Source organism: Hoplias malabaricus, chromosome 18, assembly GCF_029633855.1.
Source record: "Hoplias malabaricus isolate fHopMal1 chromosome 18, fHopMal1.hap1, whole genome shotgun sequence".
Classification (NCBI taxonomy): Eukaryota; Metazoa; Chordata; class Actinopteri; order Characiformes; family Erythrinidae; genus Hoplias; species Hoplias malabaricus.
Genome location: NC_089817.1, coordinates 16,642,836 through 16,665,207, shown reverse-complemented (window position 1 = coordinate 16,665,207; position 22,372 = coordinate 16,642,836). Strand labels below are relative to the sequence as shown.

General features: G+C 40.8%; 1 protein-coding gene across 1 annotated transcript in view; it reads left to right on the top strand.

Moving 5' to 3' along the window:
• The first annotated feature begins 639 nt into the window (after positions 1-639).
• trpc4a (transient receptor potential cation channel, subfamily C, member 4a) overlaps positions 640-22,372 on the top strand; it is a 47,667-nt gene continuing 25,934 nt past the window's right edge. The window contains exons 1-3 of the mRNA XM_066651348.1: positions 640-841; positions 13,140-13,543; positions 20,012-20,530. Coding sequence (XP_066507445.1) covers positions 13,166-13,543; positions 20,012-20,530 — 897 coding nt within the window. The 5' untranslated portion in view covers positions 640-841; positions 13,140-13,165. The remainder of the gene's footprint in view (positions 842-13,139; positions 13,544-20,011; positions 20,531-22,372) is intronic.

Below are 22,372 nucleotides of genomic sequence, written 5' to 3'. Positions count from 1 at the left end.
CCTTGAAACATAAAAGAACATTGACATTAATACCTGGGATATGGTTCCTTCAACAAACTAAAACTGGCCTATATTTATTCTCAAATCTATAAATATATGGGGGTTTACATTTTCTAGGGTTTATTTTTCTTTAGTGCAACAGGCATGGGTTAAACATCATTTGAGCGTATTCAATCAGTGCAGTCGATCTATGGCAAGTCAGAATCTAGGCATTAAGTGTGTATATTTGAACACATTATGCATGCAATGTGTGTGTGTGTGTGTGCGTGTGCGTGTGTGTGTTAGTGACCCATACATTTCTGTTTTTTTTTTTTTTTTTTTTTGTATTATAGAGGAGCTACTTGCGCTACTAAATATTCTGGCATGTTGTGTGTATTGTGTATGCATGAGAGAGAGAGAGAGAGAGAGAGAGAGAGAGAGAGAGAGAGAGAGAGAGAGAGAGAGAGAGAGAGAGAGTATGTGTGTGTGTGTGAGAGAGAGAGAGAGAGAAAGAGAGAAAGAGAGTGTCGTGCGCTCGTGCTCTCTCTCTCTCTCTCTGCATCACAAGTCCCCGCGCGCCGAGCTGGAGTTGTGCGCGCGGTCAGCAGCGTCCAGCCTCCATCGCGAGCTGTGAGCGCGCTTCAGCGGGGTCTCCTCATCACTTCGCGGTAGAAGACCTCTGAAGAGCGCGCAGATCATAAGGGAATCGCGCTGGTCTATTGCACAAGGATGGCTTAACCGTGCACTTTTATTTACTCCGTCTCTCGTGTAGGGAACGATTCCCCTTCTTTTCTTTTCCCTTCATCACAACCTGTTGTGCCTTGTCACGAGCACATGTGGGACGACGTGCACGAGCCTGCAGGTGAGTTTATTAATTATTATAATTCTGTTTTCCCGGAGACTGCACGCGCGAGATCGTGTTGCGCCTAATGCACCAGGTTGCGCTCGCATCAAAATTCAAAATCCAGAATTCACGGAACCGCTCGTGCTCTCGTTTTGGAGCTTGTTTCACGCGGAACCCCCTGCTCTGTGGAGTATGACAGCCCCTCGCGCGGGGTAAAGCGCACTGCGTAATGGTTTATCTAATCCAAACCCCAAAGGGATCCCAGTTAAGGTGAAGGCAAGCTCGTGCTGGCTTCTACTTTGCAGAACTGATGTTAACAATGAACACAAATAGACAAAAAATATATTCTAGATATCAATAAGGCTGAACATGGTTAAAGAAAAATCAATGGTCTGCCAGTTGATTTTGTAATTTAATATAGTTAGGCTACTTCTAGTGCTAATATCCACTACAGATTTACACACAATACCTTCTGACTTTGTACAATGTGTAGAAATAAAAGACCCATAATCAGAGCTCTGTAGTATCTTGAGATCTTGAATTGAAACAAACGGCAGAATCAATTTATATAATTTGCTTTAGATTTTTATGGAAACATGCATTGTTTGTGTTTATACTTGTGTATTGTGTCTATTTTAGAGTTATACAGCAGATGTACATTAATGGGCAGAAGTTAATTTCATTTCCAGTTAAAAACAGTCATTAAATATGTTAGATAGATGACACTTCACTGCAATAAGAACAGGTAAAATCAAAAGAAAAAAACGGGGGTGGGGGTAAAACCATGATAACAGTGCAAGACCCGGTTGAGTACCAAAACTGACCCCATCAGATAAACAACATGTAAAGCAAGAAGCAAATCAGCCTTCACTTTTTTTACTTCAGATCTGAACACCTTCATTGTGAGAATGCAACAAAGATATATTTTATAAAAACTGAAGGTTATATCTCATGGAACCCCCTGTTGTGTGTTGTATGATAGACGCCTGCTTAAGGGGAAACACACTGCGTAATGGATTATCTAATTCAAGTGTTCCCAGTTAAGGTGAAGGCAGGCTTGTGTTGGGCATAATTTTAAATCCAGGCAAAAATAAACACAAAAAGATGGAGAGTGTGAATATAGCTGATGCTATAAATCAGTGGCAGAAGTGTAGGCACTGAGGAACAACTGTGGGAAGTGCAAGAGCAACAATAAATAGCTTTTTCTCCAGCTCAGTAGATGCACTAGAAGGGTTTTTATCACCCAACAAAAAATCTGTCTGATGGATGATATATAATGGCCACAAACCACAGAACAAAAAACTAATTTTAGCCATTTCCACATTTAAGCAGCACTGCTTGTTTGCTTGTCCGGTTTTGACAGTGACTATAAAGTGTTTAGGTTTAAGAATGCCCTTAGTGACTGCAGGTAGTGTCGCAGTCACACATCTCCAGGAACCTGGAAGTTGTGGGTTCAAGTCTTGCTCCGGGTGACTGTCTGTGAGGAGTTGGTGTGTTCTCCCTGTGTCCGCGTGGGTTTCCTCCGGGTGCTCCGGTTTCTTCCCACGGTTCAAAAACACACATTGGTAGGTGGATTTGTGACTTAAAAGTGTTCGTAGGTGTGAGTGAGTGAATTTGTAAGTGTGTGTCTCCCTGTGAAGGACTGGCGCCTCATCAGGGTGTGTTCCTGCCTTGCGCCTAATGATTCCAGGTAGGGTCCGGACCCACTGTGACCGTGACCCTGAACTGGATAAGCGGTTACAGACAAAATTATTTTTACAAAATAATGTTGTTGGAAGGGTTCAGTTTTTGTTAAAAATGTCATGATGCATTTGTCTATATAGTTGCTATTTATCTGGTCTGTGAAATGAGTGCTTTTAACCAATGTTTTGTGAAATTATGATTTGACATATGATTTTGAATCCCACAAGCTGTAAGTTTACTTCTGACCTACATTTTCAGGAACATAGTCTTAACACGGTATAAATGGGGGGTTTTTCACTTAACATCGAGGTCCAAAGCGTTTTCAAGAGGATTCTGATCAGTCAAAAGCAACCAAACCATTAATGCTGTGTATGTGATCAAAAAAATTGTGTCAAACCAAAATCATTCATTTATTGTCTGTAACAATTTATTCAGTTTAGGGTCATGGTTGGTCATGACTGTGGGAATTAACAGCATATGAGGAGAGCACAGAGACATGGGGAGAACACATCAGACTCCTAACAGACAGTGACCTGGAGCAGGACTCAAACACACAATCCCAGGACACCAGAACTGTGTGACAGTGACAATACCTGTTCTTCTCTGCATGTGGCTGTCTTTCATGGCTTATTTTTCATCATTTCAAAGACTGTATATATGAATGTCATTGGTGTGCTACACTTTCTTTTTAGTGTTGAAATTTCTCCTTAGTGACCTCACAACCCCAGCCAGATGGCAATCTGGCACACCATTTTCAGCATTCAAGACTTAAGCCAGAAAAAGCAGATATGTCAGTCTTCTCAGCCAAAAAAAAAAAAAACAGACCTGGAGATTAACGTAAAGAAAATGATTGCAGTTTGAATTGTTAGTTCAATCCCTGGTGATGCCTCAGCGATTCAGAGCCAGGACTCTAAGACAGCACAATCGGCCTTGTTTTCTCAGAGTATGTAGGATGTTCTCCTTTCTCCTCTATAACTGAGCACCCTGCTAGCCAATATAGGGGCGGGTTGGCTCATGCAGCAGAACTGGGCTGTTAGTGTTCTCCTCCAAGCATGTTGAGCTGTGGATTTCTTGTCTAGCTTGTTAGTTTTGCCTGACTGGGGGAGTTGTACCTAAAATGTGGAATGGCTGATGACTAAATTGTCACAAATTGTCACAGTAGTGGTCACAAAAATCCCAATATTTTCGTCTATATACTTCAGCCCTAGCTTGCTGCCACATAGTCCACATGGCAGCTTGAGCTACCGCTGTATGCCTGTGAGGTTTCAGAGAGCGCTTCATGATGACAGCCTCAAACTGTGTGCGGTCATGTTTGCTCTCTGTGCTCTCCCTCTTGATGTCTCCCTGGGGCTTTTTTTTGGGCAATTCTGTAGCTTTGCAGACTTCTGGAGATGCATGGCAGCAGTACTACTTCACTATGCTCTTGTAAGTAGCTCCAGGGAGGCCTATTTTGATGTCCTACGGTCTCTCCTCTTGAGAGAAGTTAATCACTGTGGGGATGCCTTTCTGTGGATCCTTTTCTTGAATGTCCTTTTATGTAACACACAGGCATGGACTCTTACGAATAAAGGTACTCCAAAGGGTTCTAAAGAGCAAAATCACAGAAGAATCACCTTTGATTTCCTTTGAAAAGACGGCTCTTATAAGGAGAGTTTTAGGTGGACTATTTTTGAACACACTGATAAATGATGAGCCCCTGGTTAAGTCATTATATAACTGCTTTATAGGAACACTATGTAATATTTTTACATTAAAATGACTTGCTTCAAAATTATGGTAACGCTCCACCGACCTCTAATCATGTCGACAGCTCCTCTGTCATTGCAAAAACTGCAAAATGAAACTTTTGGAGGAGGGTAGGTAACCACCCCTACTTCCCTCCCCTTTGATTTCAGTATAGAGTTGTAAAAATGAACTACAATAGGGGGAGCCCCAGGAGCAAAAACCCAGTCTTACCTAGTATTCCTTTAACAGTCCCTGGGCATGACTCCTAACTTTACATCTCTCTTTTCCTCTGATTTCTGATTAACGAATTCAGCTGATTTAAGGTGCTCCTATTTTGGACACAGCTTCATTAGTGCAAACACAGTCTGTATAAAAAAGCACTAACTGACAGAATGGGACATGTTGCATTAGCTGCACATATGTTTATGGCCATCATGCCCACTGCAAAATGGGCTAAAGGGGTGCTAACAACCAAACCAACATTGGGCTATGATGGAAGTGACGGATTTGGATTGTGCTGAAGTGTTGGAGTAGAAGTTGTGATCCAGAACTTGTCATCCAACATTAGAACCTGACATATTCTTGTCTTGAATGCAGTGAAATCCTCAAAACAAGGTCCCAACCTCCAGATAAACAGAAGAAAAGCAAATAATTTTTATTAAAGGAGCAATCTGTAATATTGACACCAAGTGTTTAAAATCGGAACTATAATACAGAGTCCAAACAGTGGAGAGAGCTGTCTACCTCCTGCCCCTCCTCTCCAAACAGAATGGTCACAAACCAGAATGCGGCAGCACGCCTGGTCTTCAACCAACCAAAAAGAGCACATGTCACGCCCCTATTAGTTGAGCTGCATTGGCTACCCTTAGCTGCTCGCATCAAATTCAAATCACTAATGATGGCCTTCAGAGTATTCACTGGTTCTGCTCCCATCTACCTCAATAGACTCTTAAAACCATACGTTAGCGCCCGCCCTCTCCGTTCCTCAAAGGAGCGCCTACTAACACGACCAACCCCCCGTACAGGTCAGTCGAGGCTATTCTCATCTCTGGTACCACGCTGGTGGAACGAGCTTCCAAGCACTATCAGAGCAACAGAAACCCTCTCTGCATTCAAGAAATCATTGAAAACCCAGCTCTTCCGAGAGTATCTTTTGCACTGAATGTCTTTCTTTAATGCACTTATTACTTCCTGCATATTGCACTTAATGTAAGGTATTTTGTATAATTTGTGCTGTAGTTCGAATGTTAGATCCTCTTTTGTAAGTCGCTTTGGATAAAAGCGTCTGCCAAATGCATAAATGTAAACATGAAGCTCGAGCACCATAAATGTCATTTAGGAGGCAGACCTTATCAACAATTTTTGTAGTCAAACATTTCATTCCATCTTACATGTGTCTGTTTACGAGTCTTAATGTGTGTTATTCATCAGCGTATTGAATTCTCTGTTCCACCTTAAGAGCTGAAACTAACTCTATAGCTTTTGAAGCAACTGTTATTCCACTTTATCCATATAAATCATTCAACGAATTATTCACAATTTTCATATTCAAGCATTTAGTTCCACATTAAATGGGTCAGTTTAAGATACTTATTTGATTTGTTCTCTAGCTTCTTACTGAATACTCATTTCCACCTTAAACACCCATGCGAAGCTAAAGCTAGCACTAGGATTTATAAACAAAACTTGTTTTGAAACACTTCTTATTTCCCATTTTATCCATTTAGAACACATGATCAATTGTACTTCATTTCACTAACACTACCTACCAGGGAAACACATGTTTATGCTGTGTATTACCAAGCTTGATTTCACACACCACGGACACACATGAATCTGCACCAAATTCTTTAAAACGTCTTTACTTCTATATTTTGCCGGACCGCCTGCTGGGCTGGCCTCGAAGAGGCATATGCGCTTACTGACTGACTGACACCTAATTCTGAAACACGCAAGCGCGAGTAGGAACCTTTAATTCAGCCATATTAAACATTCTAGTTTGTACAAACTTAACGTTTGGCGATGACCAGAGGTCCTCTTTTCCCTGGACAAGTACTCTTTTTGGGACGTAAATATGCATGTTCAAGGGGTCAGAGAGGGGTCACTGCATTCTGTCATACTGACACTGTACACAAAATGTCCCCAAAAAAGTGATTTATCATTAAATAACAACTAAACAGTTTTTGAGTAATAACAAATCGGATCAAAATATTTGTCCTTTAATTACAGAAAACATGCATAATAATACAACTATTCAAATGCATATTTGCCATTTTCTCCAGGGGAAGAGGTAAAAGGCCACAATATACAACACATCTCGTAAACTTGTTCATCATCTAGAATCCTTGGTTTACCAGTGGTAAATACGACTTTGTGGTATTTCCCAATTTCTGACATGAGTTGAACAGAGCATAAATAGTTAAAATGTTAGCTATCTTGTTGCTTTCTGGTAAACGAGTTGCTTCAGTCTTGTAGCTTTGTATGAACAGAAAATTTCCTGTTTTTGAAATGCCAGAAAAACCTCTGTAACATGGCTATATGGCTAATGGCTGTCCGGCTAAACTAGGCTTGCCTAGATTCTCTTTGCTCTTGTTTTCAGAAATGATTTGCTGTTACCTGTTCATTAGCCAGCTCTGGCTCTATTCAGTAGGGTTGCTGCTTATAAACTGCCTCCACTTTTCAAACACGTCCAATCATTTAATTTTACTCCATCTTCGGTCATGGAGATTTTTAGAAGGGGAATAGGGCTTTTTGGTCTGGTAAAATATAACATTAAATATGTTCACTTGGTCATTGCAAGGCTGTGAGACACTGTTTGAAGACCTGGCCACACGGTGGACTGTAAAATGGACAGAGGGAGGGTTTACACACAGGACCTCAGGGGGCGGAATCATATGAGCTCCGCTCTGGACTGGGCACTTCTCAAGGAGAATATACTTCTTTAGCAATGCTGTGAGAGGCAGCAGGGTTTTAGCTTTGACTGTTTCCTTTATCTATGACTAAGTACAGTAAATATACTACAGATTGCTCCTTTTAAGGTAACATCAGTGAATCTGAGGAACTGCAGTTCTCACTATTTTATGTTCAGAAGCTCAGCATCTTTTAAGGTGGAACAGCATGTTTGAGGGAAATAATGACTGTTGTGTGCACGTGTCTGAAGTTGAACATGTCTGTACGTTTTTATACACTGTTTGAATTACCACAGAAAGTTGGTAATCTGGGTGTTTTAGCTTTGTAGAACGTTCAGTCTTGTGTTTACTTTCATGCAGTGGCCTCCCGAATGTGATATGTCAATATATGGCAAAATATTACCTACCTATGCAGATGGAAATAGAGCAATATCCTCATCTGGGTTCTTATTTTTCCATCTTTGAAGGTCTCTCTGTTGTCTAAACAACTCCAGATGCCTTTTATCTGCTGTGAGCACAGAGAGAAATCCTAGCATATTGGACTGAGACCTTTTTTTTTTTTTAGCTATTTAATGATTCTGGAGTTTCATAAACACATTATACCAGACTGGAGGGCAGCAAATGGTGAGGAAACATCTTCTGAATTTCATATAAAAAAGTGTTTATTTTGATTAAAATCTTGAACGTAACCTTTAATTCTTCACAAGAATGCAAAAGAAGTCTTTCTGATTAACAGCAACTGCCACTTACACATTGCATTCTTCCCTTGAGCCTTAGTCTGTGCAAGTGCCTGCTAATACCATATTATATTATGGCAAAACTAAAGTCTCTATTCTTTGTGTTTTACATTAGAATGTGTGTGATATTTTAGTTTTCCCATAACAGTTTGCTTTTGGCAGGCTGCTACAGACTTACTGAAGTTTAAATAATTATTAAGGAGATAGAGGACACTTTAATAATTCAGGTGAAAAGCCGGTTAAGAAGCTATTTCTAAATAACTGGATACACATCTGAGGCCTCCAGCATATTCATATATTTTAGGATTAAAATGGTCTATTTTAAGCCTCCGGCAGGATACATTAGTTAACCACCATAAATTACAGAGTATGTCTTAAATATTATTGCTTCACACTACTGCAAATAGTGTTCACTGGGCCACTGTTTGCATTGGAATAACTTTTTCTATAACTTGAGAAGGCATTAGGACATAGATGTGGCTTGGAGGTGTGAATCATCAAGCACTACTCTTCAATTGGCTGTATTAATGAAAGCAGTTGACTTTTCTCAGTCAGTGGGCACTTAACAAAAGTACTTTTCAGGATTAGGCCATGTGATGGAGGCCTGAGAGTGGACCTAATGGGCTGTAGGGTGTGACGTTAATGGCTTACAATACTCAAAGCCATTTTGTCTGTAGTGTACAATCACCATCCTCATTAACCAAAATGCATTCTGCTGTCCTTCCCTTTTCTTCTTGAAGTCATTTCTGGTTTATCTCCCTAACCCTGCCCACCCCGTTATAATTTTAGCAGTGCTAGTTATGGCCCATTTGGCATCAACCAGCCGAAAAATTAGGAGGCAACCACATTCATCCTCAAAGATATACACTCACCGGCTACTTTATAAGCTCTGTTTTGTATCGACAACTTGTATCTACACTCATTATCCATTTTATCAGCTCCTTTTACCATACAGGAGCATTTTGTAGTTTTACAATTACAGACCATGCTCTTGTTTTTCCACATACTTTCTTATCCCCATTTCACTCTGTTCTTCAATTTTCAGAACCACCACAGATCAGGTATTATTTGGGTAGTGGATCATTCTAAGCGCTTCAGTGACACTGTTGTGCTGATGGCATTTTGTATGTGTTATGTAGGTAAAACTGGAGCAGAAACAGCACAGCTGCTGGAGTTTTTAAAACCCTCTGTGTCACTGCAGGGGTGAGAATAATCCAACCAAAATATCCAGCCAACAGTGTCCTGTATCCCCTGATAAAGCACTAGAGGATGACCAACCTAAACTCTTCAGTAACAGATGAGCTACTTTCTCTGACTTTACATTTACAAGGTGGATTAACAAATTAAGAGTGTGTAATAGAGTGGACAATGAATGGACACAATGTTTTGAAAACTCACCACCAGCACATCATGGTCACTGCAGCACTGAGAATGATCCACCTCCCAAATCATACCTGGTTTTTAGTGGTCCTGTGGGGGTCCTAACCATTGTTAAATGGGAGAAAGTGGAATAACAATGTATGGAGGGAAACAGTCAGTAATTGCATAACTAAAGTGAACCTATGTACAAACCTGATTCCAAAAAAGTTGGGACACTAAACAAATTGTGAATAAAAACTGAATGCAATGATGTGGAGATGGCAAATGTCAATATTTTATTCGTAATAGAACATAGATAACAGATCAAAAGTTTTATTTGAGTAAATGTAACATTTTATAGGAAAAAATATGTTGATTCAAAATTTCACAGTGTCAACAAATCCCAAAAAAGTTGGGACAAGTAGCAATAAGTGGCTGGAAAAAGGAAATTGAGCATATAACGAACAGCTGGAAGACCAATTAACACTAATTAGGTCAATTGCCAACATGATTGGGTATAAAAAGAGCTTCTCAGAGTGCCAGGGTCTCTCTGAAGCCAAGATGGTAAGAGAATCACCAATTCCACCATTGTTGCACAGAAAGATAGTGCAGCAATACCAGAATGGTGTTACCCAGCGTAAAATGGCAAATACTTTTTGTTACTTTTTGATAAAGTTATCATCATCAACCGTGCATAACATCATCAAAAGATTCAGAGAATCTGGAACAATTGCTGTGCATAAGGGTCAAGGCCGTAAAACAGTACTGGATGCTCGTGATCTCTGGGCCCTTAAACGTCACTGCACTTCAAACAGGAATGCCACTGTCAAGGAAATAACAGAATGGGCTCAGGAATACTTCCAGAAAGCATTGTCAGTGAACACAATCCACCGTGCCAACCACCGTTGCCAGCTGCAACTCTACAGTGCAAAGAGGAAGCCATTTCTAAGCGAGCTCCACAAGCTCAGACGTTTGCACTGGGCCAGGGGTCTTTTAAAATGGAGTGTGGCAAAATGGAAGACTGTTCTGTGGTCAGATGAGTCACGATTTGAAATTCTTTATGGAACACTGGGACGCCATGTCATCCGGACCAGAGAGGACAAGGATAACCCAAGTTGTTATCAACACTCCGTTCAGAAGCCTGCATCACTGATGGTATGGGGTTGCATGAGTGCTTGTGGCATGGGCAGCTTGCATGTCTGGAAAGGCACCATTAATGCAGTGAACTATGTTCAGGTTCTAGACCAACATATGCTCCCATCTAGACGTCATCTCTTTCAGGGAAGACCCTGCATTTTTCAACAAGATAATGCCAGACCACATTCTGCAGCAATCACAACATCATGGCTACGTAGGAGAAGGATCCGGGTACTGAAATGGCCAGCCTGCAGTCCAGATCTTTCACCTATAGAGAACATTTGGCACATCATGAAGAGGAAGGTGCGACAAAGAAGGCCCAAGACGATTGAACAGTTAAAGGCCTGTATTAGACATGAATGGGAGAGCATTCCTATTTCTAAACTTGAGAAACTGCTCTCCTCTGTCCCCAGACGTCTGTTGAGTGTTGTAAGAAGGGGGGATGCCACACAGTGGTAAAAAATGGCCTTGTCCCAACTTTTTTGGGATTTGTTGACGCCATGAAATTTTGAAACAACATATTTTTCCCTTAAAATGATACATTCTCTCAGTTTAAACTTTTGATCTACGATTTGTGTTCTATTTTGAATAAAATATTAAATGTTGGCACCTCCACATCATTGCATTCAGTTTTTGTTCACAAGTTGTTTAGTGTGCCAACTTTTTTGGAATCCGGTTTGTAGGGTTTGTAGTAAATTGAGATGATATAATGAACAATGAGTGTATATACATGGTAAGTGTACTTAATAAAATGGCAGGTGAATGTATAACACCTCCACAACTTTATTTTGGTTAAAATCCTTGGGTTGTGTATTATGACACTTGAAGGAGCAGAAAACTGATTTCCTGCAGTAGGTTAGCATCAAAATGTAAGGACAAGAAAAGGTTCAGGTTTGGCTGGGTCAGTTGTTCTTCTTGGACTTCTTATCTCCAATGGTGTGGACTCATCAGCATTTAATCTTGGATCTTGGTCATAGGATGTTTAGCCAGTTGGACCATTAATAAGTACTGTATCTATGCTTCTGAACCTGTTTTATGAAAGTGGCTTTGTAAATATGTAAGTAGTTTTTTGTGTAATCAGCACGTGTCAAATATATTGATGCCTTTTGATATTAAATCTGAAAGTGGAGATTTAACAGCCTTCTTGCTTTACTGTGAGTTGTGGGTTCGATTCCTACTCCGGGTGACTGTCTGTGAGGAGTTGGTGTGTTCTCCCCGTGTCTGCGTGGGTTACCTCCGGGTGCTCCGGTTTCGTCCCACAGTCCAAAAACACATGTTGGTAGGTGGATTGGCGACTCAAAAAAAGTGTCTGAAGGTGCGAGAGTGTGTGTTGCCCTGTGAAGGACTGGCGTCCCCCTCCAGGGTTTATTCCTGCCTTGCGCCAAATGATTCCAGGTAGGCACTGGACCCACCGCAACCCTGAACTGAATAAGTGGTTTCAGATAATGAATGAATGTAAAAGTTTACATTTTTATTGATGAATTTTGTTCAGATACTAAGTAAAGTACTTAAAGTAAATTTATTTACTGTTAATTATTCTGCAATTCTGGAAAAGGACTGTTGGTTTTTGAACTAAGCAGCAGGGCAAATGCACCCCTTTTTTCAGTGCTTCTTCAGAAGCTCCATTGTGTGTTGTGTTTTTCTTTCCCAGCTGCTTTGATTCACTTTTGCAGAGCTGGGGCTGGGTAGACACCCCAGATGATTTTGCAGCATGCAAACAGACCAGAGGGCTTGTAAATCCTGAGAAAATGTTCACTGAATGTTTCAAAAATTGTTTTGGATTGAAATTGCACTATTAGGCATAGTTTAGTTCATTGTGCACTACTAAGTAACAAATGAATTTGAACACTTCCACTGTCCATTGCTTAGTAACAAAGAAACTCACAATGCATTTTGCTCCACATTTAGCTCCTGCAGTGAGCTACTATGTTTACAGTAAATGCATGCTAGTACATTATGGGAGATGGTAGTGCGTTTTAAATCACACTTTTAAGATTCAAACACACTCATTACTGCCCTACAATGTAAAAAGAGAACTTGGTCACACCCTATATATTTTGAGGTATTTAGTAACATCTTTTTATATTTACAGCATACATTGTTCTAAGTAGGTCAGGTTTTTTTTCTTCTTTTTTTTTTTGGTCAGTATTTTTCTTTTCCTAACATACGTAGTAGTGCTTAGTGACAGGCTGAGCGGTGTCAGCCTCTAGTTTGTAAAAAAAAAAAGGTTTGTTAATTATGGTTTATTATGATTGCATATGGGCATAATTTTTCCACACAGTATTCTCCACATAACTGTCTGTGAGGAGGTGTGTTCTCCCTGTGTCCACATGGGTTTCCTCCAGGTGCTCTAGTTTCCTCCCACGGTCCAAAAACACACCTTGGTAGGTGGATTGGCTACTCAAAAGTGTCCATAGGTGAGTGTGTTTGTGTGTGTGTTTCACCCTGCAAAGGACTGGCGCCCCCTCTAACGTGTGCTCCTACTTTGCGCACTCCCAGACTCCGTACCCACATGATAAGCGATAACAGGCAATGATTGAATGAAAAAATATTATGTAAATACAGTAATTTGTGAGGTTGAATTATTTTTACAAGTATTAAGTATTTTTACAATAACTTTGATTTGTATCAAAACAATCAAATCAAATTCATATGAACTTAAATTTTCCATTTAATGCATTAATAAGATTGAATGTATTAAATGATACAGATAACTGCGTACATTTCATTAAAGGCCAGGTACTAACCCATGTTCTCTCTGTTAAGTCTCAGTGTAAGATGGCCTAGCAGCTATGTCCCAGCTGTACTACCGCCGAACGGACAACTCCTCGTACAGAGACCGCATCCCCCTGCGGATTGTGCGGGCCGAGTCGGAGCTCTCTCCTCTGGAGAAGGCCTACCTGAGCGCTGTGGAGAAAGGTGACTATGCTAGCGTCAAACAGGCCCTGGAGGAGGCAGAAATCTACTTCAAAATCAACATCAACTGCATCGATCCGCTGGGCCGTACTGCCCTCCTCATCGCCATTGAAAATGAGAATCTGGAGATCATCGAGCTGCTCCTCAGCTACAATGTTTACGTGGGTGATGCTCTGCTCCATGCCATCCGCAAAGAGGTGGTGGGAGCCGTGGAGCTCCTTCTCAACCACAAGAAGCCCAATAGAGGAATGCAGGTATTATCAGCTATCTACCACTCCACATTTAAACATTGGTCACACTAGACTTAAGTTAGCAGTTCTGAAATGTGGGGAATAAGGACCAGTACACACTTGACAGTTTTATGGTCGAACACAGAGCAGGTATGATTCATGTCACTGCTGGAGTGAGATTTGTCCACCTACCAAAAATATCCAGTCAACAGCTTCCTATTTGCAGCATCCTATGTCCATTGATAAAGGGCTAGAGGACAACCAACACAAACAAGCAGCAGATGAGCTACTGTCTCTGACTTTACATCTACAAGGTTGACTAACGAGGTAGGTGTGTCTAACAGAGTGGACTCAGTGTTTAAAAACTCCAGCAGCCCTGCTGTGTCTGATCACTAACACAGCACCACCAATTTAGTTAAGCTCTGTGGTAGTTATATGATAGTCCTAGGCATAGAAGAACAGAGTGAAGTGGGGCTATCAGTGTTTGCAGAGCAACAAATGGACTACAGTCTGTAACTGTAGAACTACAGTTTGCTCCTGTATGATAAATAGAGCAGATAAAATGGACAGTGAATGTAGATACAAGTAATTAATTTTAGTGATTTGGCTGATAAATATATGTAACATTATTGAGTACAGATTTACAAGTCCATCTCAATTTATTTGAATATTAACAAAAAAGTTTGTTTATTTCAGTAATTCAGTTAAAAAAGTGAAATTTGCATATTATATATGTTCACTACAAACAGAGTGATCTATTTGAAGCCAATAAAAACCCAAAAGTCATTATTTCAAATAATTAGTATAATCAACACAAAACACCTGTGAAGCCTTTAAACTGGTCCCTTAGTCTGGTTCAGTAGGCTACACAATCATGGGGAAGACATGGGGTTGACTTGACAGATGTCCAGAAGGCAGTCATTGACACCCCCTTGCTGTATCCAAGCATATCAATGGAAAGTTGAGTGGAGGGAAAAAGTGATAGAAAAAGGTGCACAAGCAACAGGGATAACTACAGCCTTGAAAGGATTGTCAAGAAAAGGACATTCAAAAATTTGGGGGAGATTCACAAGGAGTGGACAGCTGCTGGAGTCAGTGGTTCAAGAGCCACCACACACAGACGTATCCAGGACATGGGCTACAACTGTTGGATTCCTTGTGTCAGGCCACTCATGACCCAGAGACAACACCAGAAGCGTCTTACCTGGGGCAAGGAGAAAAAGCACTAGACTGTTGCTCAGTGGCCCAAAGTCTTGTTTTCAGATGAAAGTAAATTTTGCATTTCATATGGAAATCAACATCCCAGAGTGGAGAGGCACACAATCCAAGCTGCTTGAGTCTAGTGTGAAGTTTCCACAATCAGTGATGGTTTGGGGAGCCGTGTCATCTGCTGGTGTTGGTTCACTGTGTTATATCAAGTCCAAAGTCAGTGCAGCTGTCAACCAGGAAATTCAAGTCATGCTTCCCTCTGCTGACTAGCTTTATAGTGATGAAGATTTCATTTCCAGCAGGACTTGGCACCTGTTCACACTGCCAAAGGTAACAATACGTGGTTTAATAACCACGGTATCACTGTTCCTGATTGGCCAGCAATCTCTCCTGACCAGAAAACCCATAAAGAATTGATGGGGTATTGTCAAGAGGAAGATGAAAGACATGAAGACCCAACGATGCAAAAAAGCTGAAGGCTGCTATCAAAGCAACCTGGGCTTTCATAACACCTCAGCAGTGCCACAGCATACTTTTCAGTAGGCCAACATTTCTGTATTAAAAATATATATTTTTTAAATGGGTCTTATTGTATTATAATTTTCTGAGATAAAGACTTTTGGGTTTTCATTGGCTGTAAGCTATAATCATAAAATAAGCAACATTAAAAAAAAAAAAATGCTTGAAATAGATCACTTCTTTGTAAGGAGTCTATATAATGAGTTTCACTCTTTGAATTGATTTACTGTAAGAAATTAACTTTTTGATGATATTCTAATTTATTGAAAGGCACCTATATATTTGCTTGATCAGTAGATGGTATGCCTTTTTCTGTGGCTGGTGTAGTGTAGTGGGGTTATATTGCTGACTTCTGAACACAGCATCCTTTAAGAAACATTTGTTTTGAGAGTATAAAAATGCCCTCAAATTCCATTTCAGTCTCACCTCCACTGCAAATTTCTAGCTGAGAAAATTCCATTTACTATTGCACTTTGTGCTATGCACAAGGCACAGACATTCAGCACAGTGGGATATAACACACTTCAACAGAACATGTTTCAGTGAAAATGTGTGTAGGATGAACTGGTATGCTGAATCTTGTTTTAAGATCTTGAGTGCTGACAAAGAGAATGTGGAAATACTCTTTGTAGAAATGCAGAAGTCCTGGAGTGTTTTATTCACAGTCCAGAATTAGACACTCTCCATTTTCCTTGCATCCAGCCATTAGCCCTATGCTAACAGTGAACACAAACTGAGCTCAGTACTTTCTTTCCCTTTCTTTCACTTGAAGACCCACTCCTTTCTGTTTTTCACTCGTAAACACATCCATACTCACAGTGTTCCACCTTCTTGCTTTGTGGCACAATCCAGAATGTGCAGGGTGATTTAAAGCCTCAGAGTACTTTCTAAGCTTTAAGAGACAGGTTGCTTTAATAACCTTTTTTTTTTTTTTTTTTGGGCCACAGTCCTTGCCCAGGAACTGCAAAAAATCAGGGCCAGATGAATCTGACCGGAAAAGAATAATTTTGGAGAATTTCTTAACATTATATTTGTTTTCTTCTGCTAGCCACTGCTAAACCTTTTCATAAATAGCTTGTTCAGTAAGTAATGTCCCAGTGCCCCCAAAAGGTTGGCTAAATTGATAATTGTGCCACCAGCTGTCACTGCAAAGTAGGATGCATTTGTTATAGCAAATAGCTGCTAGTGCACGAAATGCATCCAATTTATCTTGCAGTGGATGTAATTTCTGCCTGCCTGCTTCAAATCTGACTGGAATTACACATTTTTCCTCCTTGGGAAAGGTTGCGAAGAGCACATCAACAAGACATTAGAGGCACATTTAGACTGAAATGGTGTGGAAAAGCTCAAATAAGTATAGTGACACAAAAAAATCATTTTTAATCCCATATGGCTTCCATTTTCTTTTGTGAAGCCTGGTGAATGCAAGTCTACTAGTTGTATTATTTATAAATAAACAGTCTGTGTGTCGCAGTCACACAGCTCCAGGGGCCTGGAGGTTGTGGGTTCGATTCCCGCTCCGGGTGACTGTCTGTGAGGAGTTGGTGTGTTCTCCCCATGTCCGCGTGGGTTTCCTCCGGGTGCTCCGGTTTCCTCCCACAGTCCAAAAACACACGTTTGTAGGTGGATTGGCGACTCAAAAGTGTCCGTACGTGTGAGTGAATGTGTGCGTGTCTGTGTTGCCCTGTGAAGGACTGGCGCCCCCTCCAGGGTGCATTCCTGCCTTGCGCCCAATGATTCCAGGTAGGCTCTGGACCCATCGCAACCCTAAACTGGATAAGCGGTTACAGATAATGAATGAATGAACAGTCTAATGCCATAGTTTGACAAATAGAGTTGTTTTCTGAAACCTCCAGATGCACAAATCTTGAGAATGTAAAATTCTGAAGTTTGACTTAACTCTACTGTGCCTGTGTGTTCGTATTATTCGTGTTTGAAATTTGGTGTAAATCAGGTCCACTATGTTTAAACTGATTGCTTTTCACTCTTATTTTGTCCATGCTGTGTCCCTAGATCATTCTGGTGCAGAATAACCAATCAGCCTTAACACCGAAATGCCTCCTTGCTCCTGCTCCACCTACCATATAGATGCACTTTGTGTCTTTACAATTACAGGTTGAAGTCCCTTGGTTGTGCTGCATACATTATTTATTATCTTTCATCCAGTTCTTCAATAGTCAGTACCCTCACCAACACACACCACACAGCATGTATCATCTTGCATGTGGATCATTCTCAGCACTGCATTGACAGTGATGTGGTGCGTGTTGTGTTAGTACAAGTGGATCAGACACATCAGTGTTTCTGGAGTTTTAAACACTGTGTACCAACTCAGGGGGCATTCTATTATACACACCTTAATTGTTGGTCTACATTTTAGATGTAAAGTCAGAGACAGCAGCTCATATGTTGGTCGTACTCTATTCCTTTGCCAGTGGACAAAGGACACCACTCGAAGGATGCTGCTAACTGGATATTTTTGGTTGGTAAGCTTTTTGCAATCTAACAGTGACACTTAATTAGTTAGTTAACTTAAGCATTTTAAATACCCTATTAAATCTATGCTGTGTTTGATTGCTTTGTAACAGAGCAACACCCCAACACCACCACATCAGTTACTGCAGTGCTACAGTTCATTCAGTGTTATGGCTAATTGGTCTTATAGTATTTTGCAAAATTTAGAGATTGCCACTTGTGGATGGTTCATCAAACATTATTAAAATCATTTATTTAAGTGGTGTAGCCTAGGGTTTAATTCCCTGGTGGAGTTTAAGCACTTCATTAGTCAGTAAGATTCCAAGGGCAAGACTCCAAACACTGAAATAGCTCAACAGGAAATAGGTTAGAACTTTAAATCATTCTGAAAAATGCAAGTTCTGTAAATGTGAATGAGAACATTTTTAAAGAATATATGCAGGTGTATTTGATCTGTGTCAGTGAAATATAAAATGTTCAAAATGTTTTTACATAAAAATATAAAAAATGCACAAGAAACAAGATCTGTTTAATATTGTGTCCTTTTCATGGTAAATACTTTCATGGTAAAATAGCTATATGCAGTGAACTTCAGCACTCACGGAGCAGAGCAAAGTCTGGGCAAAAGAGCAAAACATTTTTATTTGAGTTGTCTACTTTTATCTTTAACACAAGGAAACACACGCAGTCAGGACCTCAAACAGTTACATTATTTTGAGGACCAGAGACAAAATACAGGGCTTTTATTAATTTTCCCAAAGACTTTTACATCCCTGACCTTTGGCTATTGTTACTTATCTGTCATGACTACACGCAGATGTTTATTCAGACTCTAGAAAATGTGTGGGACTCTGATGTTCTGGTGACATACCAGGTCTTGCATTTTTGTTATAATTTTATCTATATATTTCTATATAAATATTATTTCTTATGCAAGTTATACATGTTATATATAACCAATGTACAAATATCCCCTGACAATTGCACAATATGCCCTTAAAAGGGATGCTCACATTTTTAATCCAATACACTTTTTATGCAATTCGTAAACTCTCTGGTCAGTTTGTGCGCTGGAAAAAATTCCTGTGTTTGTATGTAGACCTGGCTTGGTAAATGAGAAACAACCTAATGTCTCGGATTGAACTCTTTCCCTACATTGCCAGCTCAGGTATGGCTGAGAAATGGCATTTGTTGAGGCATGTGGACAGTGAAGAAACATCAGAATGTTGAAAAGCCTGAAAAGAGATGAGGATGGTACTCTATTCATGCTCCATATTGTGCAACACTGATTTATTTTTGCTGTTACACTTACATTACTTAAGCAGGAGGCTGCTAACTACAGGGAAGTATACATGTACCTAAAGTACTATAAAACTAAACAGCTCAAGCAACAAATCATTCATTCATTATCTGTAACCGCTTATCCAATTCAGGGTCGCGGTGGGTCCAGAGCCTACCTGGAATCATTGGGCGCAAGGCGGGAATACACCCTGGAGGGGGCGCCAGTCCTTTATAGGGCAACACAGACACACACACACACACACATTCACTCACACCTACGGACACTTTGGAGTCACCAATCCACCTACCAACGTGTGTTTTTGGACTGTGGGAGGAAACCGGAGCACCCGGAGGAAACCCACGCAGACACGGGGGAACACACCAACTCCTCACAGATAGTCACCCGGAGCGGGAAACGAACCCACAACCTCCAGGTCCCTGGATCTGTGCGACTGCGACACTACCTGCTGCGCCACCGTGCCGCCCAGCGACAAATCGGTTTCTGAAATATAATACAAACAGTGAATAAAAACGTACAGACAAGTTAAACAACAGAACAAGTTACAGTCAGCTTCTTACTCAAACATACCATTCCACCTTAAAAGGGGGTGGCAGAGGATTTGTTTTGCAGTTCTCCAGAATCATCTGTGTTGCCGTTAATGACCATTTTCACAGGAAATGACTGAAAATAAACGGATGCATAGTTAATGCCTAGGAAATTAAATTTTTTGGAAAGTAAATACATTTCTGCTACAGTCGTCTTGTACACACCAGAACAGCACAGACCTAGTACATAATTACTACACTGCACATTTATGAAAACTGTGGTGGATGCTGCAACAATATGAAAATTGTGATGGCCTTAGTGATATTTTGAGAGGAAATTTTAATATTGCCCAGTCTTTTCTACATACCTACATACCAAATGACCTTCTCACATCGACTTTCTTTTACATCTACCTGATATTTACTGCTAGACTTACTGAAAGTTTTTCATCCTTCTCTCAGGTTCCTCCAATCCTGCTGGACAAGCAGTTCTCTGATTTCACCCCTGACATAACGCCCATCATCCTAGCTGCCCACACCAACAACTATGAGATCATCAAGTTGCTGGTCCAAAAAGGCGTTTCTGTGCCCCAGCCGCACGAGGTGCGCTGTAACTGTGTTGAGTGTGTGTCCAGCTCAGACGTGGACAGTCTCCGGCATTCACGCTCACGTCTGAACATCTACCGTGCCCTGGCCAGTCCCTCGCTCATTGCACTGTCCAGCGAGGACCCCTTCCTCACTGCCTTTCGTCTCAGCTGGGAGCTGCAGGAGCTCAGCAAAGTGGAGAATGAGTTCAAGTCTGAGTACGAGGAGCTCTCCCACCAGTGCAAGCAGTTCGCCAAGGACCTGCTGGATCAGACACGCAGCTCTAGAGAGCTGGAGCTAATCCTCAACTACAGAGATGATATAAATCCCCTGGAGGATGAGGGCAACAATGACCTTGCCAGGCTCAAGCTGGCTATCAAGTATCACCAGAAAGAGGTAAACCCACACAAGTTAAAGCCAGCAATCAAATTCACACAATTTTCCACACATGCATGTGCACACACTTCCAGGCATTGGATTTGTTTCTTGTCTCCTGGAAAATATATATCTTTTTGGCTTGCCGTAAAACATTTAATTTGCCAGCCGTCATAAATATAATTTTGTTTCTTATGGCTATGTTTTACTTGTAGCATCATTTTTGAAAATTGCCTGCATACATGTGGTTTAAATGTGGGTTTCCCATTTACAGACATTTCGTAAATTTCAGTACGCACGCAGCCAAAGGGCAAAAGTTCATTGGTAAAAGCCAGTCACAAAATAGTACGTTAGTCAACGGCTTTAGTCAGTGTAGATTTGGCACTGTTTGTATTTGACTTGTTGACTCATTTATAAAACAATTTCAGAGTTGAATTTTTTCCCTCAACTCTGTGAGGAGTTTGGTGTGTTCTTCCCGTGTCAGCTGCGGTTTCCTCCCACAGTCCAAAAACACACGTTGGTAGTTGGATTGGCGTCTCAGAAGTGTCCATAGGTGTGAGTGTGTGAGTGAATGTGTGAGTGTGTGTCACCCTCTGAAGGACTGGCGCTCTCAGCATAGTGTGTTCCCACGTTGTTCTCAGTGATTCCGGACAGGCTCCGGACCCACCGCGACCCTGAACTGGATAAGTGATTTCAGACAATGAATGAATGAATGTATTACAAGGCAGCAAGATGAATTATATTTTGCAATGCTTACATTGATCTTTTTTTTTGTTGTTGTTGTTCTTTGGAGTACTCGGATGTCTGTGAGGAGCTTGTCAACCTAGTTTCCAAGTCTAGGTCCTCTCAAAATCCTGCCTCTGTGTCTTGATCCCTGGATTTTGTCTGTACTATTTTTAACAAAAAATCACTTTTCACTGAATTTGCACATTAATTTGTCAGGATCCTCCCAACTGCCTTTGCTGCCTAGGTCTGAAATCATGGGGTAAAACAAGTCATTCTGGTTTTGAGCTTCTTATGCTTCTTATGTAGAGGGCAGACACGTTATAATTGTATCGCCTCTTCACCTGAATCTCTCCCATCACAATGATCAACTCACATTTATGTGAGAGCGCGAAGCTCAAATTAAACAGAACCAAAGAACATAAGTGCAGAGCATTATGTGCACTGATTAAATATAGTAAATAGGAGAACGGGAAAAAAGGTGAATATAGCTAAAAACAGAGCTTCTGCTCCTTGCTTCTCAATCCTGAGCTTTCATGCTGAACTGAGCTGTCGTTCATTCTCATTTAAAGGAGCACGCACTGAAATAGTCATTCTAAGCAGGGCTGTTTAGACAGGATGAGAACAGTGCTGTGTTGTTTGATCCTTTTTGGTATTTTGATTAAAGCCCCAGAACTGTGTTCACTCATGGAAAAGATGTATAGTATGTCCCCTTTAAGGCAGGATTTGAATGATTCTGAGTTTGATTTTTTTTTTTTTTTTTCGCATTGCAAACCAGTCCTACCACATTTGCCTAACGGCTTGAAACAAGCAAAACTTTCTAATTGACTACTTTCAGGTCAAAGTGAAAATTGCATTTCAAAGGTCCAAATTTGACTTTTGAGAAAATGATTGCTTTAAGGTATCGGCGTGGGTGTTATTAACCTGCTTAACCCGATGGAGTGCAGCTGAAGCTGCCAGTATGTGTGCTTTATCTGCATAGTTTCAAAGCCTAGAGAAAGCTCAGTCTTGAGCTCAATTGCTTTGTCAGTGGGGTATTCCCTGCTGAACATCTTTGTCAGTCCAGGTAGGCTTATGAATTTCAGATGCTACAGCCTTGTTAGATGTCATTTAGAATAATGTAACCTCTAGGGACGGCTG